The sequence below is a fragment of the Acanthochromis polyacanthus genome, chromosome 20 (genome assembly GCF_021347895.1).
Source record: "Acanthochromis polyacanthus isolate Apoly-LR-REF ecotype Palm Island chromosome 20, KAUST_Apoly_ChrSc, whole genome shotgun sequence".
NCBI classification, from domain to species: Eukaryota; Metazoa; Chordata; class Actinopteri; family Pomacentridae; genus Acanthochromis; species Acanthochromis polyacanthus.
In genome coordinates this window covers 13,366,352-13,391,121 of record NC_067132.1, presented here as the reverse complement: position 1 = coordinate 13,391,121, position 24,770 = coordinate 13,366,352, and the positions used below count along the sequence as shown (strand labels likewise).

At 39.9% G+C, this 24,770-nt stretch overlaps 1 protein-coding gene across 1 annotated transcript in view; it reads left to right on the top strand.

Annotated features, from left to right (window-relative positions):
* Nucleotides 1–19,724, top strand: part of slc22a17 (solute carrier family 22 member 17) — a 32,269-nt gene extending 12,545 nt beyond the window's left edge. The window contains 10 exon segments of the mRNA XM_022217742.2: nucleotides 3,519–3,622; nucleotides 5,449–5,603; nucleotides 8,026–8,191; nucleotides 11,996–12,081; nucleotides 12,084–12,110; nucleotides 15,773–15,878; nucleotides 16,104–16,327; nucleotides 17,057–17,168; nucleotides 19,324–19,529; nucleotides 19,532–19,724. Coding sequence (XP_022073434.2) covers nucleotides 3,519–3,622; nucleotides 5,449–5,603; nucleotides 8,026–8,191; nucleotides 11,996–12,081; nucleotides 12,084–12,110; nucleotides 15,773–15,878; nucleotides 16,104–16,327; nucleotides 17,057–17,168; nucleotides 19,324–19,529; nucleotides 19,532–19,599 — 1,254 coding nt within the window. The 3' untranslated portion in view covers nucleotides 19,600–19,724.
* Nucleotides 19,725–24,770: the final 5,046 nt, after the last annotated feature.

Here is a 24,770-nt window from a genome sequence, read left to right as displayed (position 1 = left end):
ACATTTTGAGTTTTTGCATTGTAGCAGGAGCATGCTTGGAAGTGCATCTGTGTAGTAAAAGTGTTCTTCTCAGTCTTCACACTGACCGACATATTTCAGCTTTTAGGTCCGATTTAGCTGAGATCGGGTGTTTTGCTGCCGTGTCGATGTGCTCCTCCAGTGCTGCTTGGCTTTGCTGAGCTGGCAGTCTGGTGAGCAGGAAGCAGAAGGCCTCTGATCAGCTTCACTTCAATAAATGCTGTGTCCTTTCACCACAGGCAAACTCCTCTTAACATCTCTGTGCTGTGGATCTCAGAGCTAATGAACAGAGCATACAGGCGGGTTAAAATATCCACTGACAGAAGAGTTTATCACATTGTCTGTTACAAGTTGTTGTATTTGCTTTGAGGCAGGAAAAACATTTGACCTAAAACCTCATTAGATGTAAATTAATGAATTGAAGATCCTCTCACAGCCTCTTCTATAATTCAGTTCAGAAATGTATGGTTCTGTCTGTGAGGAACTGGTTGCAGGTTTTAGTCCCTTCTGAAGCAAACGAACCTGATTGTGTCTGAGCGGCTGCAGCCAAACCAGTCGAGGAGGTTTCACAACTCGTTAGTGTACATTCCCTCCTATCTCCTGTCATCCAAAACATTCCACTCATACGAGCACTATGGGTAGCTGTGCTGCCCTTTGGCCGGTTAGTGTGCACTGTTGTGGCTCTGAGCCTCAGCAATAAGGCAGCTGATATTATGTGACAGGCTTTTATGTTTCTGTGCATGGGCTCCAATTATGCAAGACCTTTTTTTTATATTGCCGGCCCTCTGCTCTCTCTCCGTCTAGATCATTAAAACCATTTTGCTTTCAGAGACCAGCAGACAGCAACATTAGCAGAGCTCAGCTGTAAATGCTAATCAGTGGATCGGCTTAATGTGATTAAAACTCAGATCTGAGGGCAGATATCTGTCTTTTTTCCACGTGGCTGCACTTCTTTATGCATCGCACAGATATTTGCGTTGTAAGGCTTTAAGTAAATGCTTATAACCAGACGGTCCTTTAGTTGTGTAATAATATCGTTGCAGCATTTCACTGATATTGTTGCTGGCACTAATACTAATTAATAATTACAGTAATGCACCCGCCGTCTTCCACCTATCTTGGCCACACATAAGTAAAGTTATGTGGTTATGTCTTCCTGTGTTTGCGTTATGGGACTAATGGGCCGTGAAGGCTTTCTCCTGCGCTGCTCTGCTTTTGTAGTCCATCTGGGAGTGTTCACATAATTACTTATCAATGGGCACAAGTGGACTGGACACAAAACAGTGAAAGCACAAGTGATATTGGACACACGAAGGGCCAGAAACTAATCTTCTCAGAGAAATAAAATTTCAGTACGTCCTTGGCAACCTTATTCTTGGACTTCTTTGACTCCATCATCTTGAGTCTTGGTAATGAATCAGTTTATGTAATTTGCCAAAAGCACAATCCTTCATTCCTAAGTCGTGCTTACTTAATCACATGTGAACACTCATGGATGTTGTAAATTTTGGTTTAAATCAAGCAGATGGGATGTGAAATAAGCCAGGGTTTACTGATGGTTAAAGCTGGGGTAAGCAGAATGCTGGAAAACTCGGAAAGAAAAACGAGAAAAGCACTCAGAGCGCAGTACTTCACCAAGGCTGCTCAGTTGTATCATTTCTAGCAGAAATCTTCACCAAAATGTGCCGCAGAAATCATGGCAACTTAGAATGTGGCCATTTAATGTAGATGTACCCACAAACAAAATGCTACTGACACAGTGTTCACTTGTTGTCATGGTTACAGTGATGCTGTGCCGCTATCTCACAACGATCCAGAACTCTTTAACAAATCCGTGGATCCAGACTATAAGCTGCATCACTGCCAAAATCTAATCACTTGGTCCTTGTGTCATTTATGACCTTTCCTGAAAATTTCATCCAGATCCGTTGGACCATTTCTGAATAATGTTGCTAACAGACAGACAAACGCTGATCGTCACATTACTCCACTGAGCCTCCACCTCCTTGGTGGAGTAAAAATGACCCCAAAACACCAGAATTTGAAAATACACCTTTTCTCCTGCAGCCCCCCTCTCTCACACCTGGCCAGCACAGACATGTTTAAGTACGTCAAGCCCACAGAAACATCCAAGCTGAAAGTCACATTAGCATTTGACATTTTCCAGAATTTCAGCCCTGCTGTCCTGTGTGACTGACCTGTTTACCCGTTTACTACCTCATTTGCTCTCATTATGTCCTTTATTGCACTTTATGCTGCTTCACATGATCCAGGTTTAAATATAAATATTTAATAATCATTTATTAATGATTAATAATTTAGTTTTTTAAACTTGTGAGCTTAGAGCAGCCACATCTCCTTAAATGAAGGTATTGATGCAGACCAGTGGGTTTGCTGAATTTCTCCTGATGTGTGAGAGCAGCATGTTGCTAACGTCACACAAAACTGTTGCTATGACGGAAACAAAGTTCTTTAGTCATAGCCACAGCATGCCTTGATAAGTGTAACAGCTATTGAAAGTCAGTGTGTTGCTGCCACAGAAGAGAATTAAAGAGTCCCTGTTTATGTAACGTTACTATGACATCCTCCTGCATCCTGAAGGTACACAGATGCAGAGTAACTGATGCAATGCTGATCTGTAGTAAATGGTTTCCTGGTTACTTTGGCTACTTTGCTGTACCAGTAGTGAAGTTCAGTCATCCGTCCATCCATCTATTATCTATGCACCACTTAATCTTCATCAGGGAGGCTGGAGTCTATCCCAGCTGACTTGGGGTGAAGGTATGGGACACCAGGACAGGTCACCAGTCTATTAAGGGCTACACATAGAGACAAACAATCACACTCGCATTCACACCCATGGCCAATTTAGAGTCACCAGTTAACCTCAGCATGTTTTTGGACTGTGGGAGGAAGCTGGAGTACCCGCAGAAAACCCAGACATGCACAGGGAGAACATGCAAATTCCATGTAGAAAGATCACGGGAAGGCCGGGATGCAAACCAGACATCTTCTAGCTGTGAGGAGAAAGCGCTAACCATCAAACCACTGTGCAGCCGGAGTCTAATTCTGTCTTTTTGAAACATTTTGTAGCAGTATTTCCTAAATTCCAGTGATGGCTGCAAAAGAATCGCACAGTTCTTTTGTGCTGTTTACCTGCTAAACAAGCAGCACAGCAGTGGTTCAGGAATTATTACAACAAATGCAGCAGGAGACGGGAGGACACATGGCTAATAGTGCACACGGATAGCGGTGGCCACATGGTAGGTGTTTGCAGTAGGCTGTTTATAGAATTTGTTTAAGAACTAATAAACAGAATAATTTACTTATTCATTTGAATCACAATTTTGAAATTTTTCCCAGCTTTAACCAGCTTGCAGTTTACCATAATCTGCTATTTTGTCGTCATTCTGGGGTGTTTTGTCCACTTCCTGACGTCTCAAACATGTGCATCATTGTACAGATAAGTGACGATCCTCTCCGTCTTGTTTCTGTCGCAGTGGGACCTGGTGTGTGGTCAGTACTGGCTGGTCCCAGTGGAGGAGGTGTGTTTCATACTGGGCGTCCTGACTGGCTGCCTCGGCTTAGGCTACGCCGCCGACAGGTAATGTATGCTCAAACACACACACACACACACACACACACACACACACACACACACACACACACACACACACACACACACACACACACACACACACGTACCAGTGTTTCCTTGTGTTTACTGGCAGATATCCAAAGTGATTAAACATTCAAACACACAAAAGGCAAAACTCAAGAAGTTCTGTTAATAAGTTGCTGTTAGCGTGGAGTGTTTGTTTGTGGCTCTGTTGTCACGGACACACACAGGTTTCCATGTTCTAACACAACTCAGTCCATCTGTGTGAAGACATCTGTGCTGTTAAATCACTTTGTTCCTCATTCTCTCGCTCTCTTTTTCTTACTCTGCAGTTTCACTACCTCGCCGTCTTTCGTGCAACACGCTCACACGCACACAGAGTGCCAAAAGTAGCATCGATGTTAATAAGCTGAATTAGCTATAGATTTACTGCCAGCGGTTCCTCTATCGGACAGCTGCTCGTGGCCTCCAGCTGAAAGGAAAAGAGATTTATTATCAAGCAGCACAAATGCCATTTCATAATGCATTTTTATCACAGTAAGAAATCATTGTGTGACAGGACTACTGCGGCTTACTAAAGAAAAAGTCAAGGCAGTTTCACAAACCAGTTTACCACACACTGTGATGCCATAGACAAAAACGCTGCAGAACGGAAACCTTTCTTACATTTGGAAGCTTTATTCTGCAGGTTTTTGGACCCCAGAAAGTGATCCATGTCCACTGTGTTGTAAGAAGCTGTACTTTTGAGGGGATTGCGAGGGAAATGATGCCAGTTTAATCAGCTAACAGCCTTCATTAATTTGCTGACCAATTGAGCATGGCATCTGTTTGTTCAAACTACCGAATTAATGCGGCCTCCTGGGGACACGCAGAGAAGAAAAGGGAACAGAGCTAAACGGCACATTGGAGACAAAACTGCGACACCGCTGCACAGCTGACAATTGGCTAATCGTCTGATTGATTCAGGATCATTAGTGACCAGTTCTGCTTTGGCGTTTCCTTTAGAAAAAGCCAAAGCAGCCAAACCATCTTTGTCCTGAAGATATATTGATAATCTATTTGAACAGGGCACCTTAAAATCTGCCTTCAGACTGTCTGTTTCTTTGTGCTGAACTCTAATGTGTTTGTAACTTGCATGAAACTGGAAATATGTCAACAGCATTAATGTTTTTTTTAATTATGTAAATAATTCACAAGATGGCTCTGTTAAATGTAAAATGTGTAAATCTAGATGTTTGTCCTATTTTCTGTACTGCTTCCTCTCAGTATTAATAATTAATCATGTGGGTTGTTGCTTGTACATTATCAGCACTTACAATGAAATACATTGCTAATATTTTACCACTGTACATAATTTAAATTTAATTTAATTTAAGTTTATTTGATTCTAGCGGTACTTGCACTACCGTTCAGTACTTTGGGGTCACTTAGAAATGTCCTTATTTTTGAAAGAAAAGCATTTTTTTCAATGAAGATAACAATAAATTAATCAGAAATACAGTCCAGACATTGTTAATGTGGTAAATGACTATTCTAGCTGGAAACAGCTGATTTTTAATGGAATATCTCCATAGAGGTACAGAGGAACATTTCCAGCAACCATCACTCCTGTGTTCTAATGCTACATTGTGTTGGCTAATTGTGCTGAAAGGCTAACTGATGATTAGAAAACCCTTGTGCAATTATGTTAGCACATGGATAAAAGTGTGAGTTTTGATGGAAAACATGAAACTGCCTGTGTGAGCCCAAACTGTTGAACGGTAGTGTATATTGTTGAGGAATCTTTAAATCTTGTGTGTGTTTCCCTGCAGGTTGGGCAGATCTAAGACCCTGCTGACCTCTCTGACCCTGTCGGTGGTGTTTGGGGTGCTGGTGTGCGTCTCTCCGTACCCTTCTATCTTCATCGTCATGCGTTTCTGTCTGGCTGCTGCTAGTGCAGGCGTCTATCTCACTCTGTACATCACCCGTGAGTATTCCACCATTTGAAGTACACAACTTGTTTGTTTCAGTAAAATCCACACATCATCTGCTGTGTCCCAGACAGACATACAAAAACTATTGTTATCGTTATTTTTGTTTTTCTTTGTGCACCAGAGTCAGGTTTTTTCCTCCCTTTGTGCAGGAACTAAAATGAACTTTACACGACTGCATGTGGACCCTCAGATGGACTAAATTTATTCATTCTGGATGTTATCATTTCTTTATGCTTCCTCGTTGTTCTACTGAAGCTTTACGACCAAACACATGCGGAAAATTGAAGTTAAAAGGCAATTTAAAAATGTAGCACTAAAGTTCCAGGAATTTCTTCAAAGGGTCTGTATGAGATACTCAATTTGTGCACACAAAGTTTGTGGTTTCCTTCTTTGCTTTTTGTATTTTTAGCAGCACATAAACAAGAAAAGCACCAGAGAGCGCAGTGCTCCACCAAGAGTGCTCAGTCATTGCATCATTTCTGACGGCTGAAATGAAAAAGATCGAGGCAGAAATCATGACAACACAGAATCTGTCCATTTAATGTAGATATACTCACAAAAAAAGGACCTTATGCTGAGCACAGATGTGTGTTCTGCATGTGTACATTAAGTACAGATAACGAATCACGTGACATAAATATGTATCGGGCGACCGGAATTGATGGAACTCGGGAACACCCCCACGATTTAATCAATGGTTTCTTGCATAATTTCCAACGGATAAGTCCACAGTGGTGGATTTGTAGTAGAATCACAATCATGAGATCGTCAGCAGGCAGCTGATGTAGTGTTCACTTGTTGTCATGGTGACAGTGACACTGTGTCGCTATCTGGCATCGATATAGAAATCTTTAACAAATTCATGGATCCAGACTATAAGCCGCATCGCTGCCCAAATCTAATCAGGTGGTCCTTGTGTCATTTCTGACCGTCCCTGAAAATTTCATCCAAATCTGTTTGTCTGTCTTTGAGTAATGTTGTAGACAGACAGACAGACGCCGATCGTCACATAGCTACATCGTTACTTGGCGGAGTAAAACTTTGCTTAGATGAGTGTAAAAAGTGCTTTAACAATCATATTTTTTGCTGAAGCAGCAGCTATACTCTGTCAAGCTCCTGAGCAGGTGCATGTACTCAGAGAGCAACCTCATCCTGCTCTTTAGCTGCTGCCCTGTTCGTACAGCATTAACGGTCATATCTGCTCAGACTCATCTAGTTATGGGCTCAAGAGGCACACAAACATCTATACAGTCACTGCAGGTGTTTTGTAGCAATGTGCAGAACATACGTTTTGCATGTCTATCCAACTATTATGTACACCTCTTGATCCTCATTGAGGTCACAGGGGGCTGGAGTCTAACCCAGATGACTTAGGGTGAAGGTAGGAGACACCAGGACAGGTCACCAGTCTGTCACAGGGCTACACATAGAGACAAACAATCACACTCACATTCACACCTACACTGGAAAAAATGCCCCTCTCAAAACAAGAAAAAAAACTTATTTCAAAGAACTTTTACCTTGAAACAAGTGAAAAAATCTGCCAATAGAACAAGTGAAAAATGGCTTGGTAAGATTTCTTGAACTAAGATCTGATATTTATTAAAATTGGCTGGGAAAACTTAATGTAAGCTTTATTTTACCAGGATTGTCAAGCTTAGCTGTCTTAAAATAAGCCAGACATGCTTAAAAAAAAAGGAAGCAGTTTTTCACTCAAAAATAGAGTTTTGCTTTCATGTAACCGCCTAATTTGAGATGGATTAAACCTCCTGTTGTCCTCATTTACGGGCACCAAAAAATATTGTTTCCTTGTCTGAAAAAATCCAAAAATCAGAAAAAGAAAATCCCCAAATTCTGAAAATTTGCAAAATCTTCAGGAAGAAAATTCCAATAATTCCTTAAAAGTTTGACTTAAAATTTTTATTATCTCCCAAATTTGGCAAGAATATTCTTGTAAATATTTTCGAAAAATGAGTAAAAATCTTCTAAAAAAATCCTAAAAATATCTAAAGTGATTACATATATATCAGTAAAACTTGTAATATTTTCTTAAGAACATTCAGAAAAAAATCAACCAAAATCCAACAAAATTCGCTGGATTTTGGTTGATTTTTTTCCCCTGAATGTTCTTAAGAAACATTTTTTGCATTTATTTCTTTTTTTTTTTTTAAGCAAAAAATGTTCAAAGATTTCCCAAAAATGTTGAGAATGTGGACATGAGAACTTTTCACTGTGAAAATATTTTTTTCCACATTTTCAAACTTTAAAACGGGTCAATTTTGACCCGCAGGACGACACGAGGGTCAAACTTATTTTGGGTTTTGTATACAAACTACGTTAGGTTGCTGTGTTGAGTCACCCATGAAGAAACGTTATCGATGGGACTTGTCTGGACTGATGTTGTTTCTCTGTCAGGCCTGGAGCTGTGTGAGCCGTCTCTCAGGCTGGTGGTGACCATGATGGCCGGACTGATGACTGTAGCCGGAGAGCTGCTGCTGCTGGCTGTGGCCCTCGGGTGCCAGTCCTGGAGGGGCCTGCTGGGAGCTGGAGCCGCCCCGTTAACTCTCTTTCTCAGCTACGGGTACGAGTGTGTGTGTGTGTTTGTCTCTAATAACTGTCTCAATCAGATATGATCAGGATCAGGATTTTGTCATCCTGCACCTGAATAATCGTGGCAGACTGCAACATTGATGGTTAAAATATGTGCTCTGCTCATAGAAACTGCTGCGTATCAAATCAAGCCATCAGGGAGCACACAGGAAAAAAATGCCCCTCTCAAGACAAGGGAAAAAAAGCTTATTTCAAGGAACTTTTACATTGAAATAAGTGGAAAAAATCTGCCAATAGAAGAAGTGAAAAATGGCTTAATAAGATTTCTTGAAATAAGATATGATATGTAGAATATTGAGATCTTAAAATTAGCTGGGGAAACTTATTTTAAGCTTTATTTTACCAGAACTGTCAAATTTAAATGTCTTAAAATGAGCCAGATATGCTAAAAAAAAAAAGCAGTTTTTCACTTAAAAATTGATTTTCGCTTTCATGTAACCTCCTAATTTGAGATGGATTAAACCTCCTGTTGTCTTCATTTACAGGCCAAAAAATATTGTTTCCTTGTCTGAAAAAAAAATCCAAAAATCAGAAAAAAATTCCTCAAATTTCTGAAAATTTGCAAAACCTTCAGGAAGAAATTTCCAATTATTCCTTAAGTTTCCCTTAAATTTTTATTTAAAAAAAAGTCTCCCAAATTTGGCAAGAAAAATCTTGTAAATATTTTCAAAAAATGAGTGAAAATCTTCTAAAATAACCCTAAAAATGTCTAAAGTGATTACACACATATCAGTAAAACTTCTAATATTTTCTTTATGAACATTCGCAAAAATATTTATGTGAATGTTCTTAAGAAACACAAACATTTCTTTTTTCCACCCAAAAATGTTCAAAGATTTCCCAAAAATGTTGAAAATGTGGACATCAGAAACTTCACTGTGAAAATATTTTTTTCACACATTTTCAAACTTTAAAATGGACCAATTTTAACCCGCAGGACAACAGGAGGGTAAAACTTATTTTGATTTTTCTTGTAAAATTCAACTCAAAACAAGATCATTTCAAGATTGTTTGACTTAACAAGATATTTAAGATGCATTGTCTTTAAACAAGTCCCTCCATCTTGCTTAAATGCCACTTGTTAAGTGAATTTATGTTAAATCAAGTGGGATGAGACATTTTGACTAAAAATTAGACAAATAGACTTGGTAACATTTTGAGTTTCTGCAGTGCAGTTGAGATGTTTTTTTACCACCTGCAGCTGCAACATCCAGAAAGGTTTTGCACAGGTTGCGGCTGCAGTCCAGAGCAGAAGAGTGATGCACAACAGAGAGCAGACAGACCAAATGAAAATCTAATGTCTGCAGCAGAAGGTGAAAAGCTAATCCCTTCAAACGGATCATCGTCCATTGTTTGGAAGTATTTTGGATTTAGGACAAGTGATGTTAAGCAAGAACAAATCATGTGTGAAGAGTGCGTGAGGCTTGTGTTTGTGCTGCACAGTAACGTAACTAACTTGTTCAAGCGACTGAAAGAACACCACAAACTACAGAACGATGAATGCATGAAAGCCAAACAGAAGAATGTTCCTAAAATTACCTCACTGAATCCCTGCTTGTGTCCAGGATGGATCTCCGTAACAGCAGTATGCAAAGTTTTTGCATACTGCTGACTGCGAGATGCATTGTACATAAGTACTGCCTTTATTTTAATGCAAAGACTGATTGACTTCTGTTTTTCGTGTCATGCACACGAGCATGAACGACCCTCGTGGGATTACAAGACTCCAATACAGGGTGACCCAGAAGTTTGGAAACAAATGAAAAGTCTATAATCCAAATAATATAATGTTATTTCAATAAATCAGTACCACAGATATATTCAGAAGAGTAACAGATTGGTGTAAAACAAACATATTTCGACATGTTCATGTTTGTTTATCTTCTGGAATGTATCTTCATTCATGCTTATGAAGGTTCCTCAAACTGGCCAGTAAATGTTGCCTCATAGTACTTTTGGATGTTTAAAAAAATTAAAACTGTAAGGTACTTTAGCATCAAGAGTTTTGAAATCTGACACTGATGGCCTGCATTTTGAAGTTTTGCTCCAGCATACCTGGACCTTATGGTTCTACTAATTTTCTTTCAAGTTATTGCACTCAGCAAATACTATGCTTTTAAGTTATTTTAATATGCTATAACAAAAATGGGTAAAATAAGAGTGAATTCATGCACCCCCAACCCAAACAGACACTGCAGTTAAACTTTGTTTCCAAACTTTTGGGTCACCCTGTATACCAGCACTGGAAAAAATGCCCCTCGCAAAACAAGAAAAAAAAACTTATTTTAAGGAAATTTTACCTTGAAATAAGTGGAAAAAATCTGATAATAGAAGAAGTGAAAAATGGCTTGGTACGATTTCTTGAAATAAGATATGATGTTTAGAATATTGAGATCTTAAAATTAGCTGGAAAACTTATTTTAAGCTTTATTTTGCCAGGATTGTCAAGTTTAGGTGTCTTAAAATAAGCCAGATATGCTAAATAAAACCTTTTTTTTTCACTCAAAAATAGATTTTTGCTTTCATATAACCTCCTAATTTGAGATGTATTAAACTTACTTTGAATTTTCTTGTAAAATTCAACTCAAAACAAGATCATTTCAAGATTATTTGACTTAACAAGATATTTAAGATGCGTTGTCTTAAAACAAGTCCCTCCATCTTGCTGAAATGTCACTTGTTTTTGCAGTGAGCATTGTAGCAATACATCCAAAACACACATTATTCTGCTGCTCACTTCTGAAACTATATACACCCCCTGTCAAAAGATTTGAGACGCCTTCTAATTTATTTGAATGAGAAAGTGTCTCAAAACTTTTGACAGGGGTGTATGTAGCCTTTTACTCCAGGCCTGGGAAAGAAATTCTGCCAAGAAAAAGGTTTATCTTCTGAAACATAACGCAGGTTTTCATGTTCATCCAACCAAAAGAAATCAGCATAAACACAGGACATCTTCTTGAAAAATACATCTTGGTTAGTAGGACAGTAAAACGTAAATTTAAACGTCATTCTCAACTTCACCTAGAATAGACAGATAGATAGATACTTTATTAATCCCAAGGAAAATTCAAGAATTTGTGTAATTCAAAATCACACAGCAAATATATAAAGATCTGTACATTTGCAGGAATGATTTACTGCATGTATGCAGGCTTCTCTTTAGATGTTAAAGTACAGTAAAAAACATTTACCCTAAAAGTCAATGAACAACTGTAAGCAACATTGATCAAAAATAATCATGTCATTTGGTTGTAATTGTGCAGCTCTACTTTTTACTTGGGTCTATTTTCTTGTTTTTGTTTTTTTAAATTTCTGCCTTTTCTCAGTGTCAAGAGGACAAATTAAAAGGACAAGAGTGAAAGAATCTGATTGTCGTTTGAAAAGTGTCTTGATGCCGGCTGACTCGCTAAAAGCTTCGTGAGATCGTATTGATTCCGATCCCCTCGTCACTCGGAGCACTTCAGCTCGTGTCACAACGCATTAGAGCTACTTTAAGTTCCACAGTCCCTTTAAAAAATGACTCTGTAACACGATCAGCCTTAACTGCAGTTTCAAAACCAAATTAACAGGAGATTACAGAAAGATTACGGTCAGTGAATAGCAGGTTTTATTAAGTGAGGATTACAGCGTTCTGCTACTCTGTGACCCACCCTGGTAATTTTCCATGCTGAAGGAGCAACAAACTCCTACAGCTTCTAAATAATGCTGTTGCTGAGTAAAGGTCACCAAAGATCAAAGACTGAGCCGGACTTACATTTCCTTTGTTCTCCTGCAGGGTTCCTGGTGTATTTCCAGAGTCTCCACGCTGGCTCCTTCTGTCGGAGCGATCTGCCGACATGAACGCGTTCAGCGAGAGAAGAAACTCAACAGAGACGACGAGAGCTTCACAGGTGTGTTTGCAGCGACCACTTGAGATTTTCTTTCTGTCCACAAAGTAAGGGTGACTCGTATTTTGCATCGCTGTGGGGTTAAATGGACATTTCTGAAGCCTGCATTATTTATGGGTTACTTATTGCAGTGCATTTCAACATATGAGCCCCGATCACACCCAGCTACCAAGAGCAGGTAATGGTGCTCAATTGTAATTCATGATTTATTAAAGTCACATGGTTCCTGCATAAAAATGGAGTTATAATGACCGGCTGCTGGCAGATAAAGCCTGAGCTGGATGTCCACTGGGCTCTGCATGTAAATGTTTCCCAGGATGTGAGTGTGTGACTGTCCATCTCTTATTCGCTTTGTGCATTCACCCCTGCTTTCTGTTGTTACTGGCTTTACTTCATCAGTTTTTTGAGGTCCCATAGACTTCACTGCTGTATTGGAGTAACAGCAAAACCAACATTTTTTTGCTTTTGAAATGCATTTTGTTCTGATTTAATCAAACCCCAAAATGTACAGAAGTATTAAGATGGGAACCTTCTCTTTGTCACATTTCAGCGTTTCCACTTTTTACCAAGCTGCCATTACTAGGAAAAGTCACCAAAGAACAATGTGTCTTCAATCCATATTACATTCATGATACACTACCTGTCCAAAAAAGTCTCCACCTGGATTTAACTCAACAGATAGGTTACAGCCTTCCATTGGATAATTACTGCAGTGATGAGTAAGTTTCAGCTGCAAGAACTTATATAACTCTAGCTGATGCAGTGAGGAGCTTCTCGTTTCTGAAACAACCATGTTGGAAGACAAATCCTGTGGTCATAGAAAGGATGTTAATCAAATTATTGGCCTGCATCAAGCAAAGAAACAACTAAGAAGATTTATGAAACTAGATTTAAGATTTAAGAACCGTCCAATGCATCATCAAAACCCGAAGGATAGTGGAGAACCATCATCTTCGAAACTCTTAGATGATCGTAGGAAATCAACAGGGGAATTCACAGCTATGTTTAATAGTGAAAGTAAGAACATCTCTTCACACATAATGCGAAGGGAACTCAAGGGATTGGGACTAAACAGCTGCAGCTCTAAGAAAACCACTGATCAGCGAGGCTAATCAGAAAAAAAGGCTTCAGTTTGCTGCGTAGCATAAAGATTGGACTCTGGAGCGATGGAAGAAGGTCATGTGGTCTGATGAGTCCAGATTTAGCCTGTTCTAAAGTGATGGGTGCATCAGGGTAAGAAGAGAGGCAGATGAAGTGATGAACTCATCATGTCTAGTGCCTACCAGTCTGTGGGGGTTAGAGTTATGATCTGGGGTTGGTCAGGTTCAGCAACGTTCTGTTCCCAAAGAATGAGGTCAGCTGATACCTGAATATACTGAATGACCAGGTCTCGCCTGCAATGGAGTTCTTCAATGACGATGCCAGGATTCATGGGGCTCACATTGTGAATGAGTGGATCAGGGAGCATTAGACGTCATTTTCACTCATAGATTGTCCTCCACAGAGTCCAGACCTCAGACCCATTGAGAATCTTTGGGATGTTCTGGAGAAGACTTTGTCCGACTCTCGGACCATCAACATAAGATCTTGGTGAAAAAATGAATGTATCTCTGGACAGAAATAAATGCTGTGACATTGCAGAAGCTTATTGAAATGTCATACTTTAAGCTAAACGCAGTCCAAGGAAACGTTGGAATGTGCAACTTTATTTTGGATGGGCAGTGTATGTTGGATTGTGTAAAAAGTGCTGTTGACGCCAACCACAGATGTATTGCACATGAAATTTGATCATATTTAAGCAGATTTTTACAGCTGTGGTCTGTGAAAACAGAAGTGAAGCCTGTTAGCGGAAAACATGTCACCAGTTCAAAGTTGCAAATCTGTCAAAAATTCAGTGCAGAAATGAGTTATCAAACAATATACAATGATCAACAATGTCATGTTTGATCTTTAAAAATATCTCATCATTTGAGTGGCAACAGACGACTTTTCACTTTCTCTTTTGCCATGTAGAGTTTCCACAGTATTTAACGGCAAATCAAACCTACATTTTCCCTCTAGATCTCAGACCTGGTGGCAGACAGAGTTACAGTGAAAGCGAAGCTTACAGGAAATCAGTCTAAATGCTGATGCTGCCATTATTCCATAACCATTACAATTTGCAATCAACATTTACCGCATAATAATTGAAAGCATAAAACCTGCCTAATGCCTCTTTGAAATCCTTCCACATGTTTACTTGAGCTGAGATGAATTCAGATTAATTCCCACTTAACATAAAAAAATGAAAACAACCCTGCAGCATTCCAGGGCTGTGGAAAATCTGTGGTGTTATGTACCCGCTCCTGTTATTAGACTGATGACATAAGTATATATAATTATAATTTTCATCACAAGTGAGGAAGCAGTGTTTCTCATTTGATTAGTGATGAATCACTCCATAAAGCAGCGTAGAAACACTTCAGGATATTCTACGTGTCATTTATTAATGCATTTGTTAACAAGACCAGTTTCTCTTTAAAAAAAGTTGATTGATAACACATATAGTAGTAGTATTTAATGATATAGACACACACAACTCCTTCCATTGTGTTTCTAAGTCATTTCCTAGCTATTCAAAGTTTTAATAAATGTGCTAAATGTTGATGAAGACAAATGAACGTTTCTACATAACATTGAAGTCAGCTTCCTGTCTTTCTTACAGACTCATTACATGGTTTTCATCAGTGCATGATTTTTTGTTTATTTGCTGTAGAGAATGAAATATTTAGAAGCATATTAAGATGTAATTGATGAGTACATTGACATGAAGTAGTCATGGCTGTTTGATATGATTGGAAATGTGCTTTTATTACTCTGCCAAGGAACGTGGCGGAGTTATTTGATGATCGGTGTACGTTTGTTTGTCCGTCTGTTGTTGTGTCTGTTCGCAACATTACTCAAAAACGGAGTAATGGATTTGGATGAAATTTTCAAGGAAGGTCAGAAGTGACACAAGGACCAACTGATTAGATTTTGGCAGTGATGTGTCTTATAGTCTGGATCCACGGATTTGTTAAAGATTTCTGTACCATTGCGAAATAGCTGCATTGTAACTATGACGACAAGTGAACGCTACATCAGCTGCCTGCTTACGATCACATGATTGAGATCCTACTACAAATCGACAGTTGCGGACTTATTGAGACTTATTTGTCGAAAATGATACAAAGAACAGTTTATTATAGACTTTCTATTGAAGATTTCCTCTGTCGGAAGTGATAAAACGACTGAGCAGCCTTGGTGGAGTACTGTGCTCTCTGAGTGCTTTTCTTGTTATTTGTGGACAGGAGTTTACGAATACATTAAAACAGAAATAAACTGTCTCGTTTCTGCTCATAATTAAATCATTTATAATCAAATAGTGTTGTAGTTACTAAATGTTTCTATATTGATAATAATTCCGATTTGGAGGACATTAGCTGTATTATTAGTGGCTGTTTAATAACCTCTACGTGGCCAAAAGAGATTAGAAGTGCATTGATTCTGCGTGTGTTCTCTTTTCACATTAGTAACACGTTGACAGCAAACCACTGATTAACCACAAACCAGGTCAGAGCTTCGTCCTCTGTGTGTTAACGGACCGTGGATTAAAAAGTGAACCTGTGCTTTGTCCTGTTCTGCAGAGCTGGATTCAGAGCCGGCCCCCTCCTCACGCCCCCACCTGTCCTTCCCTGAACTCTTCCACAGCAGGAACATCTGGAAGAACATGTGTGTGCTCGGCTTCACCTCGTAAGTCATCCTTGACATTAATTCGGCAACACCGCAGCCTCCAGTCAGCCCTTTCTGTTTGCGTGGCACTTTATTTACCGGCCGGTTTGCTGCTGGGCTCTCATATCTCATCCTTAAATCGTTCCGACGTTCACCTTTGCTCGCAGATTTTCCTGTTTTCTATTTAAAACCTGTTTGCAAACACATGCCTGCTTACTCTTTGTTTCCCTGCCCTTCCTCCCTCAGATTCATCTCTCACGGCATTAGTCACTGCTACAGCTCTTTCCGAGGTGACGTCAGAGGCACCGCCCCCAGCTTCTACTGGACCTACCTGCTGTCTGTGTGCGCAGGGGGCGGAGCCTGGCTGTTGCTCTGGGCGACCGTGGACAGGTGCGGTCGCCGTGGCATCCTGCTCCTCTCCATGACGATGACGGGCCTCGCTTCTTTGATCCTCCTGGGACTCATGGAGTGTAAGCGGGCTTTTGTTGGCAACAGAATATTGTTTTCTTCTTCAACTATTAATAGTCTTTGCTAACAAGGTGGACACAGTTCCACTTCAGCTCCCCAGAAACCACCTCCTGTTGTTAGAGGATCATTGTGGGATGCTTTTGTTTGGCCTGAAGCCTTTGCTTTCATCAAATATTAACTGAGAAGTAGGTAAACATTAATTTGACGCTGGAGGCATATTAGATCATCCATCTGCCATGTGCTGGTATATCATATTAAACCGTCGCTTCATGCATTATGAAGTCTGCTCATGGAAAAATCCGACCCAGGTGCTTTTGTTTTTCCACAGCACTGTGTTAAAGACACTCGCATCCATCACTGACCCAATCTCAGTCTCCCCCCTGTGGCTGAAAAGGAGCATGACTGGCTTTATGTAGGACACTGCAGTGACAGCAAAGTCAAAGCTGTGTCAGGCTGAGCTTTAATCATGCATCAAAGGCTGAAGGTTCAGCAGCGCCGGGCAGTGATAAAGCTTCGGGTGACCTCCTCTCGGTGGCCACTTACTGCTCTCTCTCTGCTGACGACAGGGAAGGTTCAGGGACTTAAGATTTTCCATGTTGATTTAGTGTTCTAAATTGGAAAGCGACGTCATGATGCATCGTGTGAAAATGCGAAATGCCGCACGTCATCGAGGTAATCCATAAGTGCTGATGGTTGTCCCTCCTCCTCCCCCTCCTCCTCCTCCCTGTTAGATCTCAGTGAGACGGCCATCACGGTTTTCTCAGTGCTGGGTCTCTTCTCTTCTCAAGCCACCGCCTCCCTCTGCATCCTCTTCACTGCAGAGATCATGCCCACCATCATCAGGTAACACAAACACAGCAACACTCTGCAGGCAACAAAAGAAACACAACAGAAAAAGTTCACATTTTCATTTCCTTTGTATAGTTTGTGCAAATATTAATCACACTGGAATGAATGCCCCTCCCAAAACAAGAAAAAAGAAATTATTTCAAGGAACTTTTCCCTTGAAAAAAGTTAAAAAAATCTGCCAATAGAAGAAGTGAAAAATGTCTTGAAATTTCTTGAAATAAGATATGATATTTAGAATATTGAGATCTCAAAATTAGCTGGGAAAACTTATTTTAAGCTTTATTTTACCAGGATTGTCAAGCTTAGGTGTCTTAAAATAAGCCAGACATGTTAAAGAAAATAGCCGTTTTCACTCAAAAATAGATTTTTGCTTTCATGTAGCTTCCTAATTTGAGATGGATTAAACTTATTTTGAGTTTTCTTGTAAAATTCAACTCAAAACAAGATAATTTCATATTTTAATTTTTAATTTTTCAATTTTTAATACTTAACAAGATATTTAAGATGCATGGCCTTAAAACAAGTCCCTCCATCTTGCTGAAAATGTCATTTAGGTGAATTTATCTTAAATCAAGTGTGATGAGACATTTTGACTAAAAATAAGACAAATAGACCTGGGAAGATTTTGAGTTTTTGCAGTGCAGGTGTAGAAGATATTCATAGATTTCTTGCCAGTAGAAAGAATCAGAACACGAGAAACCCGAACCCTGAGATAATTTCCAACAATATCTGTTGAAAAAAAGTCTAATGAACCAGGTTCACTCTTAAAAATGCGTAAGAATTTAGCTTATTTGGAATTGAATGAATAAAATGCTTCAAGTGGTGAGAATTTCAGGTGATTTATTGCAGGAAGCAGTTTTGCATTTACCACAGATTAACTGTAAATACTGTGAATGTATATCCACACACTGAGGCAACTGAACACTGCAGACTGAAAAACTTTGAACGATAGAAAAATAGTTGTAAGTGAGTGATGAAGTCGCTTAACCTTCTGAAGCTCAAGCAATTTTTGGGTGGTTTTTTTTTTGCCCCTGTTACTTTTTAGATTCATTTTTCACTGCAATATAAAATCCTAAACCTCTATGGAAACAACATAAGTGTAGCTAGAAGTAGAGTGAGTTCAGAAATGTCTTTTATGCGTTATATCAAACTTAGAATGAATCATAAAAAATGAAATAGAAAACATTAAATATTTGGATTATTGATCTTACTGTAATCAACATGTGCCTACAGTTGCTACGATCCTGGAAACAAACTGGATCTGCATACTGTAGATATTTTAGTACTGACTTCCCAAATTAGTTGGGTTTTTTTCATGCTACTCTACACTTTGTCATTTGACTGTTGGTTGCAGCTGAGTCACTCATGGTCTCTTGGTTTCACCAGGGAGTGCGATTTTATTTCTTTTTCAGGAGCTCTCTGCTTTATTTTAGGCAACTTTTTGAATCATACATTTAGAAAACAGTGATTTCAGGATAAATTTGGGGAATTTTCCTGACAGAACTGCACCCAGGATTAGTTCAAGGACCATTAGCGAGCTGAAAACTCCACAGTTCTGTCTGTTTTTACAGCTTCTGGCTCTGCTAAAAGGTGTCAGTTTGGAAATCTTTAAAAAAATGTTTTTAATTTTTACATGTTATCAAAGACAACTACCACAAGTAATCCATGAAGACATCCTCTACCTCAAAAAGTTTGGGGTCACTTAAAAATATCCTCTTTTTTTTTATGAAAGAAAATCCATTTTTTTTCAATGAAGATAACATTAAATGGCTCAGAAATACAGTCTAGATATTGTTAATGTGGTAAATGAGTATTGTAGCTGGAAACAGCTGATTTTAATGGAATATCTCCATAGGGGTACAGAGGAACATTTCCAACAACCATCACTCCTGTGTTCTAATGCTACATTGTGTTAGCTAATGGTGTTGAAAGGATCATTGATGATTAGAAAACCCTTATTTGATTATGTTAGAGCATGAATAAAAGAGTGAGTTTTCATGGAAAACATGAAATTGTCTGACCCCAAAATTTTAAACAGTAGTGTAAATAGAGGTGTGGTTTGTGGGGTTGGGTTGAGTAAATCTGAAAAATAAACTCACAAACAAAGATAATGTCCGGATGAGCTGAATGTGGTGTATTGTGTGTGTAGGGGTACTGGTGTCGGTGCCGTGCTCGCTCTGGGCTGCGTTGGTCGCCTCAGCTCGCCGCTCATGGACCTGAGGAACCACTACGGCTACTTCCTGCACCACGTGGTCTACTCCTCTCTGGCCCTGCTGGCCGTGCTGTCCATCCTGCTGCTGCCCGAGAGCAAGAGGAAGCCGCTGCCCCAGACGCTGGCCGACGGGGAGCAGTACCGACGCCCCCGCTGGGCCGGAGGAGAAGGGACAACGTGCCGCTGCTGGCGACGCCAAACCCAGAAACCTAAGAGAGCCTCCAAGAGCGTCCTAAACCAGTCACTTTGCAGCAGGAACATTCTCATCTACCATGTTCATGCAGAGGAGGAGAAGGACAAAGCAATATGTGGAAAGAAGAGCAGAAAGATGGAGAGAAAAGGGCTGCAACTGATCTTCATGGAAAGATGCAGGACGGTGATGAACGCGATGAGACTGACAGCTTCCTAACATATCATCCTCTAGTCATTCCAAACGCAGGCGGGTGGGTTGAGCTGACTTCACCTCTCTCTGCTTCCTGCCATTTAGATGTGCTTCTGAACTCACACAGCGTTCGCACACATCTACAGACGTCGTCATGTTTCGTACCATCTCTTCCTGATGGCAGGTGCTCCCCGCCCCATAACAATACGAGACACACCAGCATCCACCGCTGCACGCCGTCCTCCATCCCGAGTGTGTCCTCCGTAGAGATGCTAGCTGCTTACTATTCTGACCAGGAGAGTAGTCGCAAATTACTCTTAGCGTTTGTCTTAACCTGCGTTTTTTTTTGTCGTGTTTGCTGTGTACGACAACACAATAAGTGCTCAGAGGTGTTTTGTATCATTTTCTGTGACATTTGTCGTAGAACTCTCTCATGTGGCTCACAGTTCTCGGACATATGTTGTAACATTTGGGAGGATTGTGGCTCTTTAATGCCTTGTAAATACAAATATTTAGACTTAGTTTCTTTAACTTTTCGGGGCATTTGAGTTTTGTTAAAGCAGACCTTGTTGCTGGAACCTTACAGAACAGTTCGCTATGCAGTGGGGAGGAGGTGTCGAGCACTTTGACCTTTTTTTTCTTTCTTTTTTTAAACGTCATGGCGGTTAGTTTGACCAAAGTCTTCAAATTTAAGGGACAGTTCTATGAATCAGCTTTTATTATGTTCGGATCAAAGGCTAAGAATTTAAATAAAAGGCCTTTAACCAGAAAAGTGTTCAAATTAGTGATTCTGGCCTGGAGCCAGCAATATTTATACTTTATTTATGTCGTTATTAATCAGTAAATTATCCAGAGGCCTGGTATTTTCAAGTATTAAGCTAAATTGGGTTGCGATGACGCGCCGTGGCGTCGTTGATCGGGTAACAATGAAGCTGTTAGCTGTCACAACATTCCTATCTGCATGTCTGGAAGCACTGAAGGGCTTGTTTTTTCTGTATTTCCTCAGAAGCTTATAGTCACTCAATACCTCTCTAGATGACCAGTCTGAGCTATAGGACGGTAGACGGGTACGAACAAACTACAGTAGAAGCAGTGACTTGTATTAACAGGCACATATATTTTTTTGTCGGGTTGTGAAAGAGGTCGTCTGTAATTTTAGCTGAATGTTTATCGATGCTGGAGAAAGGGCCCGATGATCCCGGTCTGAGGAGCCGCAGAGGGCCCCGGAGCTCCAAAAGAACCCCTGAATCCTCCTCAGCCGCACACCGAGGACGTGTTTTTCTCCGTGGATTCTTTTTTTGTGTGCTGGGTGAAGAAGTAAAACGGACTTTCCAAAGCATGTCAGTTCAAAAACACGTGTGTGACCGTGTGCTTGGATCTTCAGTTTTTATTTGTGCGGGTCGTTAAAAGGAAGCAGGGGTTGTTTAATTTGGACTCTGACGCTGAGGAGTTTTTATGAAGGACACTCACCTCTACTGATGGCTTCTTTCTCCGTCAGTTTTGGTCGATTTTTTTTTTCCTCTGTATGTTGCACTCAGCAAGTCTTAACACTTATACACTGATAATTATTATCACTATGATTAACTTGGCTTGAGTAATATTACGTCTGACAACACTGATGATCTGTTCTACGATGAGTGTGATGCAGTTAACTCTATAGCCTGATTTCATGTCAAATAAAACTGGTTAAATAAACAAGAGATGGCTGTTTTTTTCAAGAGTGATGCACAAAATATTTCCATTTAACTGTTGGTTTCTTGTACAAAGATGTATCCCCTTTAGAGATGACTGTTTGGACGGATCTATTTTGAGGTCTGAACTTTGCAGACAGCCTTTCTGCAATGTTAAGTACACACAGATTGTTTGTCTGATGTCCCACAGGAACATGAGCTGTTTCCTTATCTCTCTCTGTTTCAGCCTCTCTCCTCACTTTCTCCTCCTTGTCCTCTATAGTTTCACTCGGTTGTCTCAGTGAAGGACTGACACCTCGTTCCAGATGTTCACAATGTAGATCTTCGTCCTCCAGCTATCGCCTCTCGTCTAGGTGTCCCTGCTGCCCTTTTTTTCCTTTTGTGCATTTGTTTTCTTCCTTCTTTTGAGCCTTCTGAGGTTGAGTTTGGCTCTTGTTTGTGAAGTCTGTCCTCATGCCAGGTCTCCATGGTGCTGTGGAGACCAAGGTGTTGACTTGGACTCCTAATTCCCTCAAATTCAAATGCAACGTCATGGTCCTTAAACCGTCTCTGAACAATGTTTGCAGTGTGGCAGGGAGTATTATCCTGCAGAAAGAGGACACTTTGCAGGTGATTTTACTCGTATCAGAATCAACAGTTTAAGACCTTGAGTCATATTTGTAACATTGGGTTATGTAAAGACATTCAAAGTGACGGCAAATACACACAAGTAATGGATACAACACTCTACATGTCACTGAAACAAGGCAGTTTTTGTGCCACATTTCAGTGAAATCAGGCTGTAAGATCATTTCTGTTGGGTTGATATTTTGAGAATAATGACAGCATAACTCCAAAAGCTGCAGTTTGACCCCAACTCGGTGTGAACTGCTGTTAAATCTCTCTAATCTGTTTTGGAAATCCCTCTCGCTCTCTGTGAAAATCTGATCTGCCAGCTGGCACGGAGGTGAAGCTGTCCAAGAGGCCGAGCACCAACCTACACCACAATAAGAAGAAAATCAGCAGCAGAGGCACGTAACGGAGAGAGAAAGAGAACTTTACGGCGTTTTTTTCAACCGAGGAGCTCTCTCACAATGAAACACAGAGTGAGAGTGACACAAGAAGCAAAACGCCTGATAATTCAAACACAAAGAGAGGGATTGAGATGTGCTACATGTGCAGACCTGATCGAGGAGATGAGATAAGATGCAGCTCAGATGGGAATGAAAGCAGCTGGCTACAAACCAGTCAGAACTCTTTTACAGCTATCATAAAAATTGTAATAAATCAATGAAACTGTAATAATTCCAACAGTAATCCAAAAAGGAGGGAATATTTATCATGGCATGTGCATTCTCCCTATAATAAAACAATGTAGCGTCTTGGCCCTACTTGGCCCTGAGATACCTTATGTGAGGTTATGGTGGCGTTATATGAATAAAATGGAAATGAAATTGAATGCGAGCGATTGTCTTTAAACCTCCCAGTGGAATTTTATGCTCATTTTATTTCTTAATTCCCAAATTTCTGTGTGCAATTTGTACAAAAACAGAACAGACCGATGCATGACATGTTAAAACTGATCATAATTTGACACCTTACAAACTGAATAGAATCAGGATGAAGTATAGTAACCATAAATGTTACTCATAACTGTGTGCTATAAAAAGCACAGCAGGGATCAGATATACAATAAATACATACCACCATAGGCGTCAGTTTAGGGGGGGCGGTGGGGACGTGTCCCCCCCACTTTTTGTCAGGGGTCATTTTGTCTCCAACATATTCAAATTCTTCACATGTAAGTCGTTGTAAATCCAGTTATTTTCAGCAGTAGAGAAAATTCCGACGCTCCTGAACGCACCATCCGCACTCGGCCGAGAGTTGCACAGACATGCTGCACACCTTCGTGAGGTTAAAAAAAAAACGTGCAGATGCAAAATTTGCGCCCGTGCCAAGTGGAAGTTCCGACCAGAGGTGTGCAGGAGCAAAATTTCGGCCCTGGAGAATTAGTTCTGTACCGGCCCACAGACCCCTCTATCCTCATGTACTGATAGTTTAACAGGTTGAACCTCTGCCTTTGGTGCGGTGGTTGTGAGTTCAAGCTCAGCTTGTGGTATTTTGCCGCCGTTCTTCGACATTTTCTCAAAGTGCTGTGGTCTCCATCCCCCCCACTTTTAAAAACAAACTGACGCCACTGAATATTTGCACCTAAATCTCCCAGGAGAATTGTCAGTGGGTTCGAGGACAACAGAAGGAGACAATGTCCAAGAAAAAGACGTCTTAGATTACACCTCATGGTCATGGTGAAGAACAGAAACAATGCAACACTTGTGGGCAGGATCAGACGTGCTGCACTGTGTTTCTAGATCAAGCTAATTACTGAGTTACTAGTTTTCTATGTAGAGTTCAGGCTGAGTCAGTAACATTTGTCGGAAACATTGTGTTTCAGATACTGCAACTTGACTGAAAGGACTGAAATATAAAAAAATTACACAGAATATTGCAATTAAAAGTAAGTACCTCTACTTCTGTTAGATGGAGACCTTCAGAGGTCTCATACAATACTGAGGGGATTGATGGCATTTAGTTTCATGTGTAAGAGAGAGAGTTTCAGCCTACATGAAGATCTGAAAGGAGGCTAAGGCAGGTTTAATCAGTGCAATCACAAAAAACAATAGAATGATAAATATTACTGATATCCATCAGAACTTTCCTTTGGAGTTTAATTAGCAAAAAGGAAAACAAAAGACACACCACACACTGATGTAGAGTTTTAAAAAGTGTCAAAAATAGTGGACTTTTTGATGTAGGAAGTACAATTTTTTATGCCTACAAAAATAAAAATGCAAATTCATTTGCATTACTACATACAGTGGTGCAAAAACTGTTTTTGGACAGCCTTAAAATTTTACACAGTCTCAAATATTATTGTGAAATATTTGTTGAAAAATCATTTTCGTGTTTCAAAAGGTATTAGAAATAGAAACTGTATATGTTTCTTTGTTTATTCTTCATCAGAAAAATGAACAGAACTAAATTCTACCAAAATGCGTCCGTGTATTTCAATTTCATTTTTTGTATTTTAAAACGAAAATCAAATACCCACTCGTTTTTTGTTTTTCAATAACCGTTTCAGAACGGAAAATCCAATTGCCAGAAAAATACACGGACCAAAATGACCCGATACTCAAAATTTCGTATTTTTATGGAACCAATCAATTTTAAGTTTTTAATGTTTTTTTAAAGGATTTGTTTAGTATTATGGCTATGATTGTACTAAAAGAAATTTGACTTGAAGAGTGATTCTTAATGCAATATACATGCAAATG